The sequence below is a fragment of the Chroicocephalus ridibundus genome, chromosome 1, assembly GCF_963924245.1.
Source record: "Chroicocephalus ridibundus chromosome 1, bChrRid1.1, whole genome shotgun sequence".
NCBI lineage: Eukaryota > Metazoa > Chordata > Aves > Charadriiformes > Laridae > Chroicocephalus > Chroicocephalus ridibundus.
The window spans coordinates 189,251,535-189,266,625 of NC_086284.1; the positions used below are offsets into that span (position 1 = coordinate 189,251,535).

General features: G+C 43.3%; 1 protein-coding gene across 4 annotated transcripts in view; it reads right to left on the reverse strand.

Annotated features, from left to right (window-relative positions):
• Positions 1-7,172, reverse strand: part of PNPLA8 (patatin like phospholipase domain containing 8) — a 40,065-nt gene extending 32,893 nt beyond the window's left edge. The window contains exons 1-5 of one of the 4 annotated variants that reach the window (XM_063323167.1): positions 6,971-7,172; positions 4,632-5,845; positions 3,340-3,489; positions 1,959-2,110; positions 111-205 (exon numbers count right to left, since the gene is read on the reverse strand). In XM_063323167.1, coding sequence (XP_063179237.1) covers positions 111-205; positions 1,959-2,110; positions 3,340-3,489; positions 4,632-5,753 — 1,519 coding nt within the window. In that variant the 5' untranslated portion in view covers positions 5,754-5,845; positions 6,971-7,172. Of the gene's footprint in view, positions 1-110; positions 206-1,958; positions 2,111-3,339; positions 3,490-4,631; positions 5,846-6,160; positions 6,302-6,567; positions 6,681-6,970 lie in introns of those variants that run through there. The other 3 variants (XM_063323164.1, XM_063323165.1, XM_063323166.1) reach the window with 3 other exon arrangements.
• Between the last annotated feature and the right edge of the window lie 7,919 nt (positions 7,173-15,091).

The window sequence follows — 15,091 nt, forward strand, 5'->3', positions numbered from 1 at the left end:
AGAAACTGTAAACTTCTGCAAAAATCTACATTTATTCTCAGATGTTCTTTTACTATACTGACAGCAAGATTCCAAAGTGTTTGGATTTTTTGGATAATTTGGATAGTTACCTGTGCTTACACCACAAATGTAGTCAAAAAGTTGATGAACTGGCTTTCCAGTTAGTTCTTCTAGTTTCCGTAGAGTCTGAAGTGCAACTAAACCCCTGAAACACAAAAAGGCGCCCTTCACATACAATGGTAGTTTCATCTTACATAGCTCTAATTAAGCACACCTTTGCTTAATTATAACTCATTACAACTGAGCACCTACAACAGCAAGAATCCTGAATATTTCAGGGAATAAAAGAGCAGCAGAACACAATTAAAATGGAATGATGAATACTAAATATAAATGACATACTCAGGCATACCAAAAAGAGTATTCAACAGTTACAGCCATATTGTTTTGTAGCCATTCTGCTCGGTAGCAAAGGCTCAGGGATAATAATTTTCTGTAGGTGCAGACTCAGGAGAGATTTTAGCTGCATCCACACCACACAGCACTTAAAGTTCAGTCTTAACAGGGCTATATAATGCCCCTTGGGACATAGTATTTTTCTGTCTGTGGGTTTCTTGCCTCAATTCAATGTGTCTGAAATAATAGGAGAGATGCATTCCAGACCATCAGACTTGGGCTTCTATAGCATGAAACAGAGTACCTGGCATTCAAAGGTGCTGTGCTGGGCTAGAGGTACAGAATTGTGTATGGCAAAAGAAGCACCAAACCAAGTACCATCTTGCCAACACATTCTGCTGAGAATGGCACCTCCTGCCCGCTGTCCCAGATCTGTCCTGGCTCTTGCTGAAGAGCACTCATCAACCCAGTCCAAAACTATAACCAGCTGAACACCACCAATTAAGCAGTCAGTACTCAGGCTCACTCTCTGGATTTGTTTCATTTAGTGTCACAGCGGTAGATACCGCTTCCTAAAGATAAGGTGTCTTATAATGTCACTCTCCTAGAAATCCAACTGGAAAATTAACACACTTTATTTATACATACAGCACCCTTCTTTCTACTTTGTAAAATCTTTATGGTTTACAATGAACTTTTGGAAACACAAATGTTGAAGTTGTGACATACACTTACTCCTTACTGAAGACAAGTGATTTTGATGCAAGTAAAGAAATACTATGGGGAAACAAAAAGTTCATTAAACTATTTCTGCAATGACTTCAGACTTTCTACTAAGAAAGATTTGTGAATCAGTAAATACTTGCCCAATAAGATTTCTTCAAATATGCCTGGAAACACAGCTTTTAGCAAATACCAGACTTCAAATTTAATGAACATGCTTCAGCTACTACTCTTTACAAATTGTGGTAGGTGCATGAATTCATGCAGAACTAGGGCACATGTAACTAAGGACATGTGGTGCATAAATTAAAAAGAAAAAAACGTTCGCTGCAGAAGAACTATAAATCAACAGCACAGCTAGAATATCCTTCACCACTTGCCTATTCATTCTTTCATAAGAGATCAGTCCTGCTAAGGCAGGTGAGCCTCCAAACAAGAACTTTTTTTTTTTTTACTAAGTCAACACAATCATAAGAGTATAAACTACTTCTAGCATTTCACATCAATTTTGTATTTCTGAGATTAGACTTCTGAGCAGACTAACTCAAACCACCATTTAATTTACTTCCAAAAGGAGAACAAGCCAATCCAAGCACTTTTAGTGTGTAGCCAACTTTAAATGGGTAAGTAATTTCAGTGTCATAGGACTATTAATGCATGGAAATTTAAGCACAAATGCATACAAAAATAATACCCACCACTTGGATAGTCAAACGTAACAGAACCGTAAATAATAAATTGCATCTTTGGACACAAACTTATCAAAGAGAAATGGAAATTTTATTTCCAGTTACAGTATGAAAAGGGCAGCAAGTATATAAAAAAAACAGAGGTTTTACCTTGTTCCTCCTCCATCAATAGTGAGGACTCTAATTCCCCAGCCTTTCACAGGGTCTGTATATCCAATTATAGCTAAAGTCTCTCTAACAGCAGCCTGAAGACTTTCGTCATTTGCCTGTCTCAGTCGCAGTAGGCACGGGATTAATTTTTCCTATTGACAAATACAAAGATATTTCACTCTAACTATATGTTTACAGAAAAAGATTCCATGTTTAAATTTACTAATTTGGCATTTAAGTATAAAAGTAATACATTACTTAAGCTCAGAGGAGAACTTCTCTAAACCTGTATGTACCCATCTCTCTTTCTAAGAAGGGAAAGAAAGGACTCCAGTACTATGTTGTACATGCCCCATTGTTAAAAGTAACTACCCATCAGAAGTAAACAATCAAGGTAAAATGTAAATCTTTTGAATAGCTAGGGAAGTTATATTTACCAGCAGTTTAGTTTTACTGACTTTAATGTCACATTGACCAACTCAAGTATGGAGTACACCAAGTATAGTTAAAAGCCCAGATTTTGCTGTGCAAGTATCACATGGCTTCAAAACAGGAAATGCCTTCTAAGTGCACTAATATTAAAACAAAAAAAAAAATTAAAATTCTTCCTCACACTAAGTAATTTTTAAATGTCAATTATTATCACAAAAATATAGAGTATTATAATCAAAATGGGAGTAATGAATGTACTCCTTCATAACAAAGTAGTTCACATCTATTCATGTGGATGCCTGACCTGTACGCTGCCCAGATGATTCACCTGGCTTGCACTCTGTTCCTAAAGATCTCCTTTCCAGCAACTCTACAATCTATGTCACACACCTGCCACATCTTGTGGAAAAAGGCACGGGACTGGCAAATGCTGTGATTTGTCTAGTACTGCTCAAATAGTCTATCACCCACCTCCTGTCCTCTCACTGCAGGAAAGAGAACGAGTAGGACTAGATTACATGAACTTATGTGATGGTTATACTCCACTCTTGTCATCTCTCTTCGAAGGAAGCATGCAAACAAGCATAAAAACTGTTGTGCATACGCAGATCAACCGTACCGTACATTCTTGACTGGTCAATTGCGACAGAGGACACAGTGTATGACCTTCATCTACCATTAGAATAAGCTACACTATCTATCCACATGACAATACTGTGTGCTTCTAAATTAGACATTGCAATCTTAAGAGCCTTTAGCTAAACTACTGATAGTTTGCATACGAGTCTGCCTGGACCAGCTAAAAAATAGCTAGAGACATTCATATTGTAATCCTTACACACAGAAAATATGAATAGCCCACAAAAGCATAGAAGAAAGTTTTCTGTTATTCTACATCGATTGTGCGCCAGATATTTATTTTTTGCCTAAGCATAAAGACTATTTGCACCTTAATTGCAACTCCTCTGCTCTCTGGAAATTCCAGAAGATGATAGGTCAGTTCTTCAACCCTGCTGATACAGACTCTTCGATTAGAGGATCTTCGTAGGGCTTGAACTAAGGCTCGAGTCCTGTTATCAATACTCACTCTTGCAATAATCTAAAAAAATATAAAGTCATACAGATAACGTAAAATGCTCTAAGAAATGTGTATGATTTGTCAAGACTAATTCCAAACTGTTATTTTAAGATTTCTCAGAAGTAACGGACAGCATGTTGTACTGGAGATCTGCTACAGGCAGCATTGCTTAAACATAAACAGGCAACCTCTTGATTCCTTGTTTACTAGAAAAATAAAGGCGGCTCACAGCAACAATACACCAAACAAACATGTGTCAGCATGTACTCAGACATATTTTCAGGGCAACTGTGAAATCATGGTATTTGGACCATGAAGGAGTGCAAGACTGCTGTAACTACAACAATAAAAAGCAACTAGATATGTCTATATTTATGTACTCTTTCTCTACATATATATAAACAAAATATATGTATATACTATACACACACATACTATACACTTTATATATACACTTACGTATACATGTATGTACCTATATTGAAAGTATACACATTTTTATATATGTATACAGACATTTATATATGTATTTATAAGTACATGTGTATGCAAGTTTAGATATAACTTTACATACAATACCAGTATATATAAGTTTATGCGGTTTTTATATCTGTGTATATATATACTTATTTATGTAAGTACATGCGTACGTATACATATAAATGTGTACATACAGATGCACTTATAGGTATGTAAGTACATACGTAGGTATATACTCATTTATGTAAGTATGCATACTTCATTGCAGTCTTTCAGTACTTAAAGGGGGCTTATAAAGAAGATGGGGACAAACTTTTTAGCAGGCCCTGTTGCAATAGGATAAGGGGCAATGATTTTAAACTAAAGAGGGAAGATTTAGACTAGATAGAGGGAAGAAATTTTTTAAAATGAGGGTGGTGAAATACTGCCCAGAGAGGTCGTAGATGCCCGATCCCTGGAAACATTTAAGGTCAGCTTGGATGGGGCTCTGAGCAACCCGATCTAGTTGAAGATATCCCTGCTCATTGTAGGCGGGTTGGACTAGATGACCTTTAAAGGTCCCTTCCAAACCAAACTACAGTATGATATTTAAGTTTACATATAGGTATATACACACATATGTGTGTATAGTGTATATATGCACTTGTATAAAATATACATAGAAATAATATATAAACACTTGCCTTTTCTCTCTGAAGAGACAGATGCCTTTCCCTCTCTTCTGCTGTCTGAGCTTCTTTTGCTTTGTCCTCCTCATCTTTTTCAGACACTTCTTGTTCTGGCTGTTTACTCTTTTCTTGTGAAACAACTTTTGTATCAGATCTTAACTTGGGAACCAACCCACCAATGTAACTGTCTACAAAAGCTTGTACGCTGTTACTAGGATATGAAAGAAAGTTTGCAATACTTTTTTTAGTAGAAACTGGAACAGCAGTATTTGTCTTTACAGCACCCAGAGCCTCCGCTTCAGGAGGTAAAGCAGCTGCTGAATCCACTGTCTTTTCTTCACTCATTACAGTGTCTTCTGATGAATCAAGCTTATTCCTCTCTTCACTTTTAGAGTCTTGTAATAAAGCATTCCTTTTTTTCTCTTGATCCATACCAGAATTATTGTTAAAGTACCAGTTGATGTGATCAGCTACGAAGTTGTAAGTCTGTCCAAAATTTGTAGAAAAGTAGCTTATATGAAAAAGGTGGGTTTTAGTAGATTCTGAATCTTCTGGAATATCTTGATGACTGTCACTTGAGCTTACTAACACAGACTCTGAGTTTTCACTTGCACAAGCAGATTTCTTTGCAGCTGGGCCTCTGTTGCAACCCTCCTGTGTTCTGGCATCTGTGACTTGTTTATCATTTTCTAGATTTGCATTGATGTTATTTGCATCTGCGTTACCTTTATTTGCTTTTCCCAGGCTACCTGAGTGTGACTTTAATCGAGCTATTCGTGAAACCAGTTCACTGTGAGTGCCAGACACTGCCTTTGAAACAGATTCTATAGTATTCTTAATTCGTGACATGCGATTGTTCACTTTTGTAAGTCCTTTGGAAGACGTTAAAAGTTGAGAAACTCTGTAGTATAAAAAGTCATGGCTGTAAATGTATTTGTTATACCAAAATGTTCTGCTTCTGGCCCATTTACACCGAGGCTCACTTGTATGAAATACTCTAGGGTGAATGGCATGATTTATCCTCCAACAGACTTTAGGTCTATACAAACACAGGTATTTGTTTCTTTGCTTCCACCAAAGACTTTTTGGGTTAATCACAAAGAACAAATATGCGTCTAAAGATAAATGAACTGTCATTACTTATAAATAATTACACCTTTCCTATGTTGTTTGTCTCCTTCATTCCAGAAAATATATTTCAATAAATAACTTTCATATCACGATGTTATCTGAAAAATAAAAAAAACCAACACTGTAAACCCAAAACCAGTAACAAGTTAAACTAAAATCACAGAGCTGTCTAAAGCAGGTGCAGCTTACTTATTGTTTCAATAAAGACAGATAAACATTCAAATTAAACAATCTCATGGGAATATCTACTGCTCAGGACATTTGGTAATATTATCCCAACATTTTAATTTCAACATATTATTCCTTAAAGGCCAGTTTAAGTCCATCTTGAGCAATGCACAACACTTGTTGAAAGCATTTACTGGCATACATAAAGTTGCTTCACAGTCTTTCCAACAGAGAGAAATATGTACCTCTTTAGCAAATTACGTTGTGCCAACACCAAATTTCAAATGAAACTCTCGTTACATTATCACCCCTTTGTAGAATTCCTCGCAGGGGAAGAAAGGACACCAATTCTTTGAACAAAGCTTCAGCATAAAGTCACGAGTTCAACAATGTGTTTCTGTCCTAAGAGCTGAAGGCAGTATATAATCCTTACCCTACAAAGAAAGATGTTTCTGGAGTGGATCAGAGTTTTACACAGTATACTAGAGTTGCGCTGAAACCGCAGAAGCAAATCCATTATTTGCTTAAATGACAAGCCCAGACCTCTCTAGCTCCTGTGACAAGTGCCAGAGGAGGTCAGGCAGGCTGACACCTCCGCAGCCAAAGCAGCAGCGGAGGTGATACCGCCGCGGGCACCAGCGTCCTTACTTACAGTTTCCCTCAGCCGCTGCCTGAACCTACGCCGGGCCTGCCCTGCGCCTGCCAGCCCTCCTGAGGGGTCACCGCCGCCGTGCGGCCGTGCCCCAGGCCAGCGATATATAGCGGCGGGGGGGGCCCTCCTGCCGCGGGCGGGGCGCGGGCTCTCCCCCTGCTTTGCGCCATTTCGCAGAAACGATTTCGAGAGCGGCCTCGTACGGGACACCGAGTCCCGTCCCGTCCCTGTGTCGTGCCCCCCCCCGGCCCTGCCCGGTGGCGGCGGCGACCCCACGTCACGCGCCCACACCCACCCCTGCGTCACGCACGCGAGCCCCGCGTGCCTGGCACGCGCTCGCCACCGCCCCCCCCGCCCCTCACTCCCGCCTATACGTCCCGCGGCCCAGCCCGGCGGCGGGTACCTGCTGGGCAACGTCTCCCGCCTCCCCCCGCTCCCCAAGCCGCCGCCGAGCGCCAAGCAGGGCCTGCGGCCCCTCAGGAGCACGGCGGGCCGCGGCCCGCGCGGTGCCAGCTCGGCGGAGCGGGCAGGAGGCCGGCGGCGGCGGCGACAACAACAGCAACACCGACAGCGGCCAGGCCGCGCTACTGCGCCTGCGCCGCGCGCCGGAAACAGCTGAGGCACGCGCCGACTCACCGGCCGCCGCGAGCGGGGCGGGGCGGGGCGGGGCGCCCCGCGCGCCCGTGGGGCGGGGCTAGGTCGCGGCTGTGGCGGCGGCGGCGACGTGCGGAGCGGCACGCGGGGGGCGCGGCCTCGGGCGGGGCTGTCCGGCCGGTGAGGGCGGAGCGGGGCCTGCCCGACGCCCCGGGACCTTGGTGCTGGCCGGCACTTGGTGCTGCCCTCCCCGGAGGCCCTGGGAGCGAGGGGGCGGTGAGGAGGAGGAAGAGGAGGAGGAGGAGGAGGAGGTGGAGGAGCGGGACCACTACCCGGCCTGGCTCCTTTGCGGCCGCTCGGTGCAGGCGTCGCGGGCATGTCCCCCCGCGTTTTTGAGGGGAAAATGTCTTCACCGAAAGGGTAGTCAAGCACTGGAACAGGCTGCCCAGGGAAGTGGTGGAATCGCCATCCCTGGAGGTATTTAGCAGTCGGGTAGGTGTGGTGCTGAGGGACAAGGTTTGTTCAGTGGTGGATTTGCCAGTGTTAACAGTTGGACTCAACGATCTTAAGGGTCTCTGCCAACCAAAATGATTCTGTGACTCTGTTTCCTGCTTAATATTTAGAGATTGATCAAATACTGAGTTTTTCATATGTTTGGCACCTTTGGGGGCCACCTTCACAGAGTCACAGAATGGCAGGGGTTGGAAGGGACGTGAGGAGATCATCTAGTCCAACCCCCTGCCAGAGCAGGTTCACCTGGAGCAGGTTGGACAGGAACGTGTCCAGGCGGGTTTTGAGTATCTCCAGAGATGGAGACTCCACCACCTCTCTGGGCAGCCTGTGCCAGTGCTCTGCCACCCTCAAAGTGAAGAAGTTTTTCCTTATGTTGAGATGAAATTTCCTGTGTTCTGTTTGTGCATGTTGCCCCTTGTCCTGTCACGGGCACCACTGAGAAGAGCCTGGCCCCATCCTCTTGACACCCGCCCTTTAGATATTTGTAAGCATTGATGAGATCCCCCTTCTCCAAGCTAAACGGACCCAGGTCTCTCGGCCTTTCCTCATAAGAGAGGTGCTCCAGTTCCTTCATCATCTTTGTAGCCCTCCGCTGGACTCTCTCCAGCAGTACCCTGTGCTTCTTGAACTGAGGGGCCCAGAACTGGACACAGTACTCCAGGTGCGGCCTCCCCAGGGCAGATCAGAGGGGGAAGATGACCTCCCTTGACTTGCTGGCCATGCTCTTTTTAATACACCAGAGGAGACAATTGGCCTTCTTGGCCACAAGGGCACAGACCTTGGTATTCCCCAGGCAGACCTAAGAGCAGCAGCAGGCCTGTGAGCTTCCAGCCTACGTGGCTTCTCTGAAAGACAATTTTCATAAAATTGCCTAAACTTAGGGTGATTGCAAAGGATGGTGAAGGCATCGTGTCCCTCAGCGGGCTGATGAACGCCTTGCCTTGAACATGAGGAGGATAACGTTTCGTTTGTGGTTTCAGATTCCAGTCATCTGCCTCTGTTCTTTCTCGCAACTTAAAAAGTAAAATTAATTTTCTTACCTGGTGTTTTCTTCCCCAAAGGAAAATTAATATCCATTGCATGTTGTAACTATTATCACGTATTTTTTATAAATTGAACAGATTGAACTTTCTACATTTCCTGATACAAGACATTCTCCAGGTCTTGAATATTTTATGAATATTAACTGAATAATTTGTAGTTCCTTTTTCACCCTCTGTCAGTGTGGTGGGTTGGCCCTGGCTGGTCGCCAGGTGCCCACCAAGCTGCTCTGTCACTCCCATCCACAGGACAGAGGGAGAAAATACAACGAAAAGCTCGTGGATCAAGATAAGGACAGGGATATCACTTACCGATACCATCATGGGCATAAATCAGACTCCTGGGGAAATTAACTTATTACCAATCAAATCAGAGTAGGGTAATGAGAAATAACAACCCTAAAACACCCTCCCCCCACATCTCCCCTCTTCCTGGGCTCAACTTCACTCCTGGTTTTCCATGCCTCCTCCCCCAGTGTGGCACAGGGGGACGTGGAATGGGGGTTGTGGTCAGTTCACAGAATCACAGAACCGTAGGGTTGGAAGGGACCTCTGGAGATCATCTAGGCCAACCCCCTGCCAGAGCAGGGTCACCTAGAGCAGGTTGCACAGGAACGCGTCCAGGCGGGTTTTGAATGTCTCCAGAGTTGGAGACTCCACCACCTCTCTGGGCAGCCTGTGCCAGTGCTCTGCCACCCTCAAAGTAAAGAAGTTCCTCCTCATGTTTAGGTGGAACTTCCTATGCTCAAGTTTGTGCCCATTATGTCTTGTCTTGCTGTTGGGCACCACCGAAAAGAGCCTGGCCCCATCCTCCTGACACCCACCCTTTAAGTGTTTATAAGCGTTGATAAGATCCTCCTTCAGTCGTCTTTTTTCCAGACTGAAGAGACCCAAATCCCTCAGCCTTTCCTCAGAGGTGTTTGAGTCCCCTAATCATCTTTGTAGCCCTTTGCTGCACCCTCTCCAGCAGTTCCCTGTCCTTCTTGAACCAGGGAGCCCAGAACTGGACACAGTACTCCAGATGCGGCCTCACCAAGGCAGAGTAGAGGGGGAGGATGACCTCCCTCGACCTGCTGGCCACACTCTTCTTGATGCACCCCAGGATGCCATTGGCCTTCTTGGCCACCAGGGCACATTGCTGGCTCATGGTCATCCTGTTGTCCACCAGGACTCCCAGGTCTCTTTCAGCTGAGCTGCTCTCCAGCAGGTCAGCCCCCAACCTGTCCTGGTGCATGGGGTTATTCCTTCCCAGGTGCAGCACCCTACACTTGCCCTTATTGAATTTCATAAGGTTCCTCTCTGCCCAACTCTCCAGCCTGTCCAGGTCTCTCTGTATGGTGGCACAGCCTTCCGGTGTGTCAGCCACCCCCCCCAGCTTTGTGTCAACAGCAAACTTGCTGAGGGTGCACTCTATCCCCTCATCCAGGTCATTAATGAATATATTGTTCATCGCATGTTGTCTCTGCTGCTCCTTCCTGTGAGGGGGAGGACTCTTCACACTCTTCCCCTGATCCAGTGTGGGGTCCCTCCCATGGGAGTCAGTCCTCCATGAACTTCTCCAATGTGAGTCCTTCCCACGGGTTGCAGGTGCACAAACTACCCCAGCGTGCGTCCCTTTCATGGGGTCACAACCTCCTTCAGGTGCATCCATGTGCTGCAGGTGGATCTCTGCTCCAGCACGTGGAGCACCTCCTCCCCCTTCTTCTTCGTTGACCTGGGTGTCTGCAGGGCTGTTTCTCTCATATCTTCTCACTCCTCTCTCCCAGCTGCTGTTGTGCAGCAGTTTTTACCCTTTCTCACATAGGTTATCACAGAGGCGCAACCCGTGTCACTGGTGGGCTCAGCTTTGGCCAGCAGCAGGACCATCTTAAAGCCGGCTGGCATTGGCTCTGCCTGATACGGGGGCACTTTCTGCTGTCTTCTCACAGAAGCCACCCCTGCAGCCCCCTCAATCCTAGAACCTTGTCACTTAAACCGAATACAACCAAATTTTTGCAGTCTTTAAAAAGTATCGAGGCAAGACTTAAAGGCAGCATTCCAGTATCACTTCCTCAGTGAAGTACTCGGTGGCCACAAATAGCTTGTGAGACGCATATTATCTGGGAATCTTTTGGCACAGGCCAGTGGACGTTTGCACCCAGGTGCGCATCTGTTCCCTCCCAAATGCTTTCCAAATTGTGGCATTCTGGATTACAGTGGCCTGTTCTGCAGACTTGGTCTGCATCTGTGTAGGTGACTACACATCTGGCTGTGTTATCTAGTGATGGTTTACTGCAGGCAGATGTTTTTAAGACACGTATGCTATTCTTTAGTTTATTGTGGTTTTTCATTTTATACGGCTAAGTTCATTTTTAAACTTAATAGCTGAAACAATAGCGGTGTCTGCCGCAAGTTCCAGATGCAGCTAAGCAGGGAGGTTTTGCTGCCTGTAGTTTTATGAGTTTCTTTAGGTAAATGCCACTTGCTGTTTTGAGAACAACGCAGCACTGATATGTTTTAGACTGTGGTGGCAGTGTTAGCTTAAGCAGCTTCCCCAGCTGTGTCTGCCCTTCTGCAAGCCCCAGGACTCTTGTTTGCTTGCCAAGGTGGTGAACTGAATTGGATCTCATCAGATGACTTAAGAGGCAGCGGCCCATCTGAAGCCACAGCCTGAGCTGGCTTTAAGCAGGCTAACTTGCATTCTTATGACAGCAAAGGATTAGGCAAAACGAGACCTACAACTTCATTAAGAAGGAAGTTTGGCCACATTAAGCTTCATGCCGCCAGGGCACATCCTGCCTCTCTTTGACTGGCAAATAAGGTATTGGGGGTAGGTGGCAACTGATCCCTTTTCGCTGCACGTAGCTCCTTCCTTAACAGTCACACTTTCTCCCATAATCTCATTGTAAAATTCTCTTCCGTGCCTGCTCAAGCATTCGTCTCACCACTGGGATATGTACAATGGTATGTCAATTCATACCATTGCTAAGGAAAAGATTCAGGGATTTCACATTTCAGGTCTAATCACAAACCCACGCGTTCTTGCCACATTGCGCTCCCCAAGGATGAACAGACCTGTCTGATCTGACATGTTCAGAGGCCCATGATTCATCATCTTCTCAAAACAACCACGCAACTCTCTGAAAGAGCTAAGAAACACCGAACGAGAAAAGATAGATTTATGTATTCCCAGGCACAAATTCTGTATCCACACCGTCTCAAACATTTTGCCAATTTAGCCGTCTGTTTACTGTGGTCGTGACGTTAAGAAGAAATTATCTCAAATTTATTTGTTTAAAAGATAGGCACTTCAACTAAGCTAATTTTATAAGCTCTCTTAATAGGTAAAGGTGATCTGATTCATCCCATTTGAATAAACACCTACTTTTTAGATGAGAGAGATGAATTCACCTGAGGTATTCAGAGTGTGGCTAACCCCAATTACAGTAGATTTCACATAGTATGGAAATGATCCCATTTATCACATTTTGAGATATATTTTAATTTTAATAGGATGTACATTAACTGTTTTAAAAATACTTTCGTTTCAATACTTTCCATGGGAAGTCTGAAGTGAGAATTTATTGTGATTATTGATGGGTTTTTTGCTGATCTATATTAGGTTGCACACCCAGGACTCAAGGTCTGTCAGGGTGGTCCCTTAAAATGTGATAGTTTACGATTTAGGACACCACTGAAAGTAGTTTGATTTTAATGAGGGCTATCCCTGTATCTTAATTTAAAAAAATCAAAGGCTTTCAAAATGTATCTCAATGTACCTGTTCATACATTTGGTAAGATTCAAACTTTTGTAAATCAAGTTACAGATCGAAAATTGTGGCAAATCTTCCTACTTTAATGAAAGAAAGTTCATTGGTGTAAGTGCTTTTTGTCATGTTATAGCCAAAATATTGTAATGTCCATACTACAAATGAGTTAACTGTGTTCATTTATATGTATGCTACACTTTTAAATGCCATTAATTATTTCTGACATTCACATTTGTAAGCTTGTCTTGGACTGCTACATGGAGAGAAAGTCATAATGAGTTATGAGAGAGTTTGATAAAAATAGGGTATTTACCTGAAATAATTGTTCCAAAATTTGTCTTTCTAGGGTTCTCTTTCTTGAGCTAAGAAATATGAAAGTTTTCTATTTTCTGACACTCTCCTTCACTATAAAAGGTGGCGCAAATATACTGAAATGAATTAATTCTGGAACTCCTTAAAAAACTAAGCCTTACTCTTTATTGCTGTTCCAGTTGCAGAGTTCGGTGACTTCAGCTCAGTTGAATTAAACCTGAATAGAAAAACTTCCAGGGGTGAGATATTAATTCTGAGAAACTAGTTTTGCATATACTTTCACTGTACATTTGATACAAAGGTATTATATGAATAGCATTTGAGTATATACAAGCAGGGTTTTTATTTTTACTCACCATATTGATTATGGATGGGATCCTGCACTGTCACCTAAGAGACTGAAACAAATTAGAAAAACCCAAGTATTTCAAAGCACTATGACAAATTAACATACATTGGTAGTGTAGTATTCTGCTAATAATAGTATCTGAGACAATTGCTTAAATCTAACGTCATCAATTAAGCCTTAGGGAAAATGCTGTTCTGTATTTTCGTCAATGTAGTATGACACAGGCAGAAGCTGTGTAGCGCTCCTGAGTATTTTCAGCTTTGTAAATGCAGAACACAGGTATTCTGCCTCTTAACACTAGATGGCAGACAAAAATGGGAAAACACTTCCTTCTTTTCAGAGATAGAATATTGAAAAATTAATTTGCAACTTGAATGAGCATTCACTGGAAGTTCTCAAAATAATAAGAACGAAGACCATTGGACGCAGACACAAAATATCATGCTTATGATAGCACGGAACTTTCTGCAGACATTCGTTTGGATGCGGTTTTTGGCACAAATACTGCAAATAATCAAACGGAACGTTTCTACGTTATTTTTTATTGCTTTTTTATCTCCGTTACTTCCCTTCAATATTTTTCTCTTGTCAAAGAAGAACTAAAAATCTTGAAGATTTAGAAGGGCTTAAACAACTCAAATATAAGGGAAACTTTCAGCAAAAAGTGTCCTTTTTGTGGTAGTCGCGTAGTTGTGAAATTACCTTCCATAAATCCAAAAAGCAGGTGATATATTGCAACTGCTTCGTATGTGTCTTATATCAGTTACTTAAAGTAATTAGGCTGCTTTGGCCCTTATTGACATTGATTCTTAGAAAATACTATGGAAGTAACACTTTTGCTAAGAAGGCAACTATTTTTCATAGAATATTATGAATTGTTGTACTAAATATTAAATAATCAGTTAACCTAGCAGCCAGTGAATATTGCGGGTTGTTACCCCATTCCCCTCACAGATACATCTTCCAAGAGAAGTGTAGCAGGGGGGTCGGAATCGCCAAGGGTACATCCACACCGAATCACACGTTAAAATGCCGGTTCATCCAGCTGTAGCACCACACGAATACGACTACTTGCAGGATGTGAGCTACTGTCTGCACCGTGGACGAGGCAGCTGCTCTCCGTGGATGCACAAGGTGCTGTTAGTTAAGAAGACAGTCTGGGACTGCTGTACAAAAACCTGTCTATTATGTATAGATGTGTAGTGCATTTACGGGACTGATAACCAGCACAGACTTCATTGCTATGGAACCATGATGTGCAAATACAGTACTAGAGCAGAAACAGGTTGCACTAAATCCCACCTGATCTTCCTCTCTCTGTGCTGCTACTGTGGCTGCAGAGACTCCAAGCCAGCCTGGCTATCTCCAGTGCCGCACTGGGCAGTGCCGGCAGCCTTAGGAGCTATAGTCAGAAAGACCCAAGTTACTCCCATGGTGTCTTTCCTGTTGGGGTTATTCCAAATGAGAAAAGTGTGTGTACTGGAACAGAAGGGTAAATGCAAAATTAAATATGACTTTTCTGCCTCATGGTTAGGAAGTCATCTACAAGGATGGCCATAGCTTCTGGTCTTGGTTCCTCGGATTATTCTCATTATGTAATAGCTTTAGGTATAAAATATATATATAATAGGAGCAAACACCAGACTGTGGCATTCCCCTTCCCATGGGAGTGCTTTAGTCACAAGGATACAACATTATGTCCCTTTTTCCAGGGTTTCTTCTTGGTTCCATGAATCTTCAATTCTTTTCTGCATAGTCACCTCATTTCAATAAGAGGAGAAAGCATCTTCCATTCTGCCTTGGTGAACAGGAAATTCTCTTAGGGAATCAGAAATGAGTATTTAAACTTTCTCAGGCTGAAAATAGCACTGAACCTATTTTCTTTCATCACCTGGGCAAATGCTCTATTCAGAATAGTGTTATACTAGATATTGTCAATGACCTTCTCTCTGTTCCCCTTTCCTCCT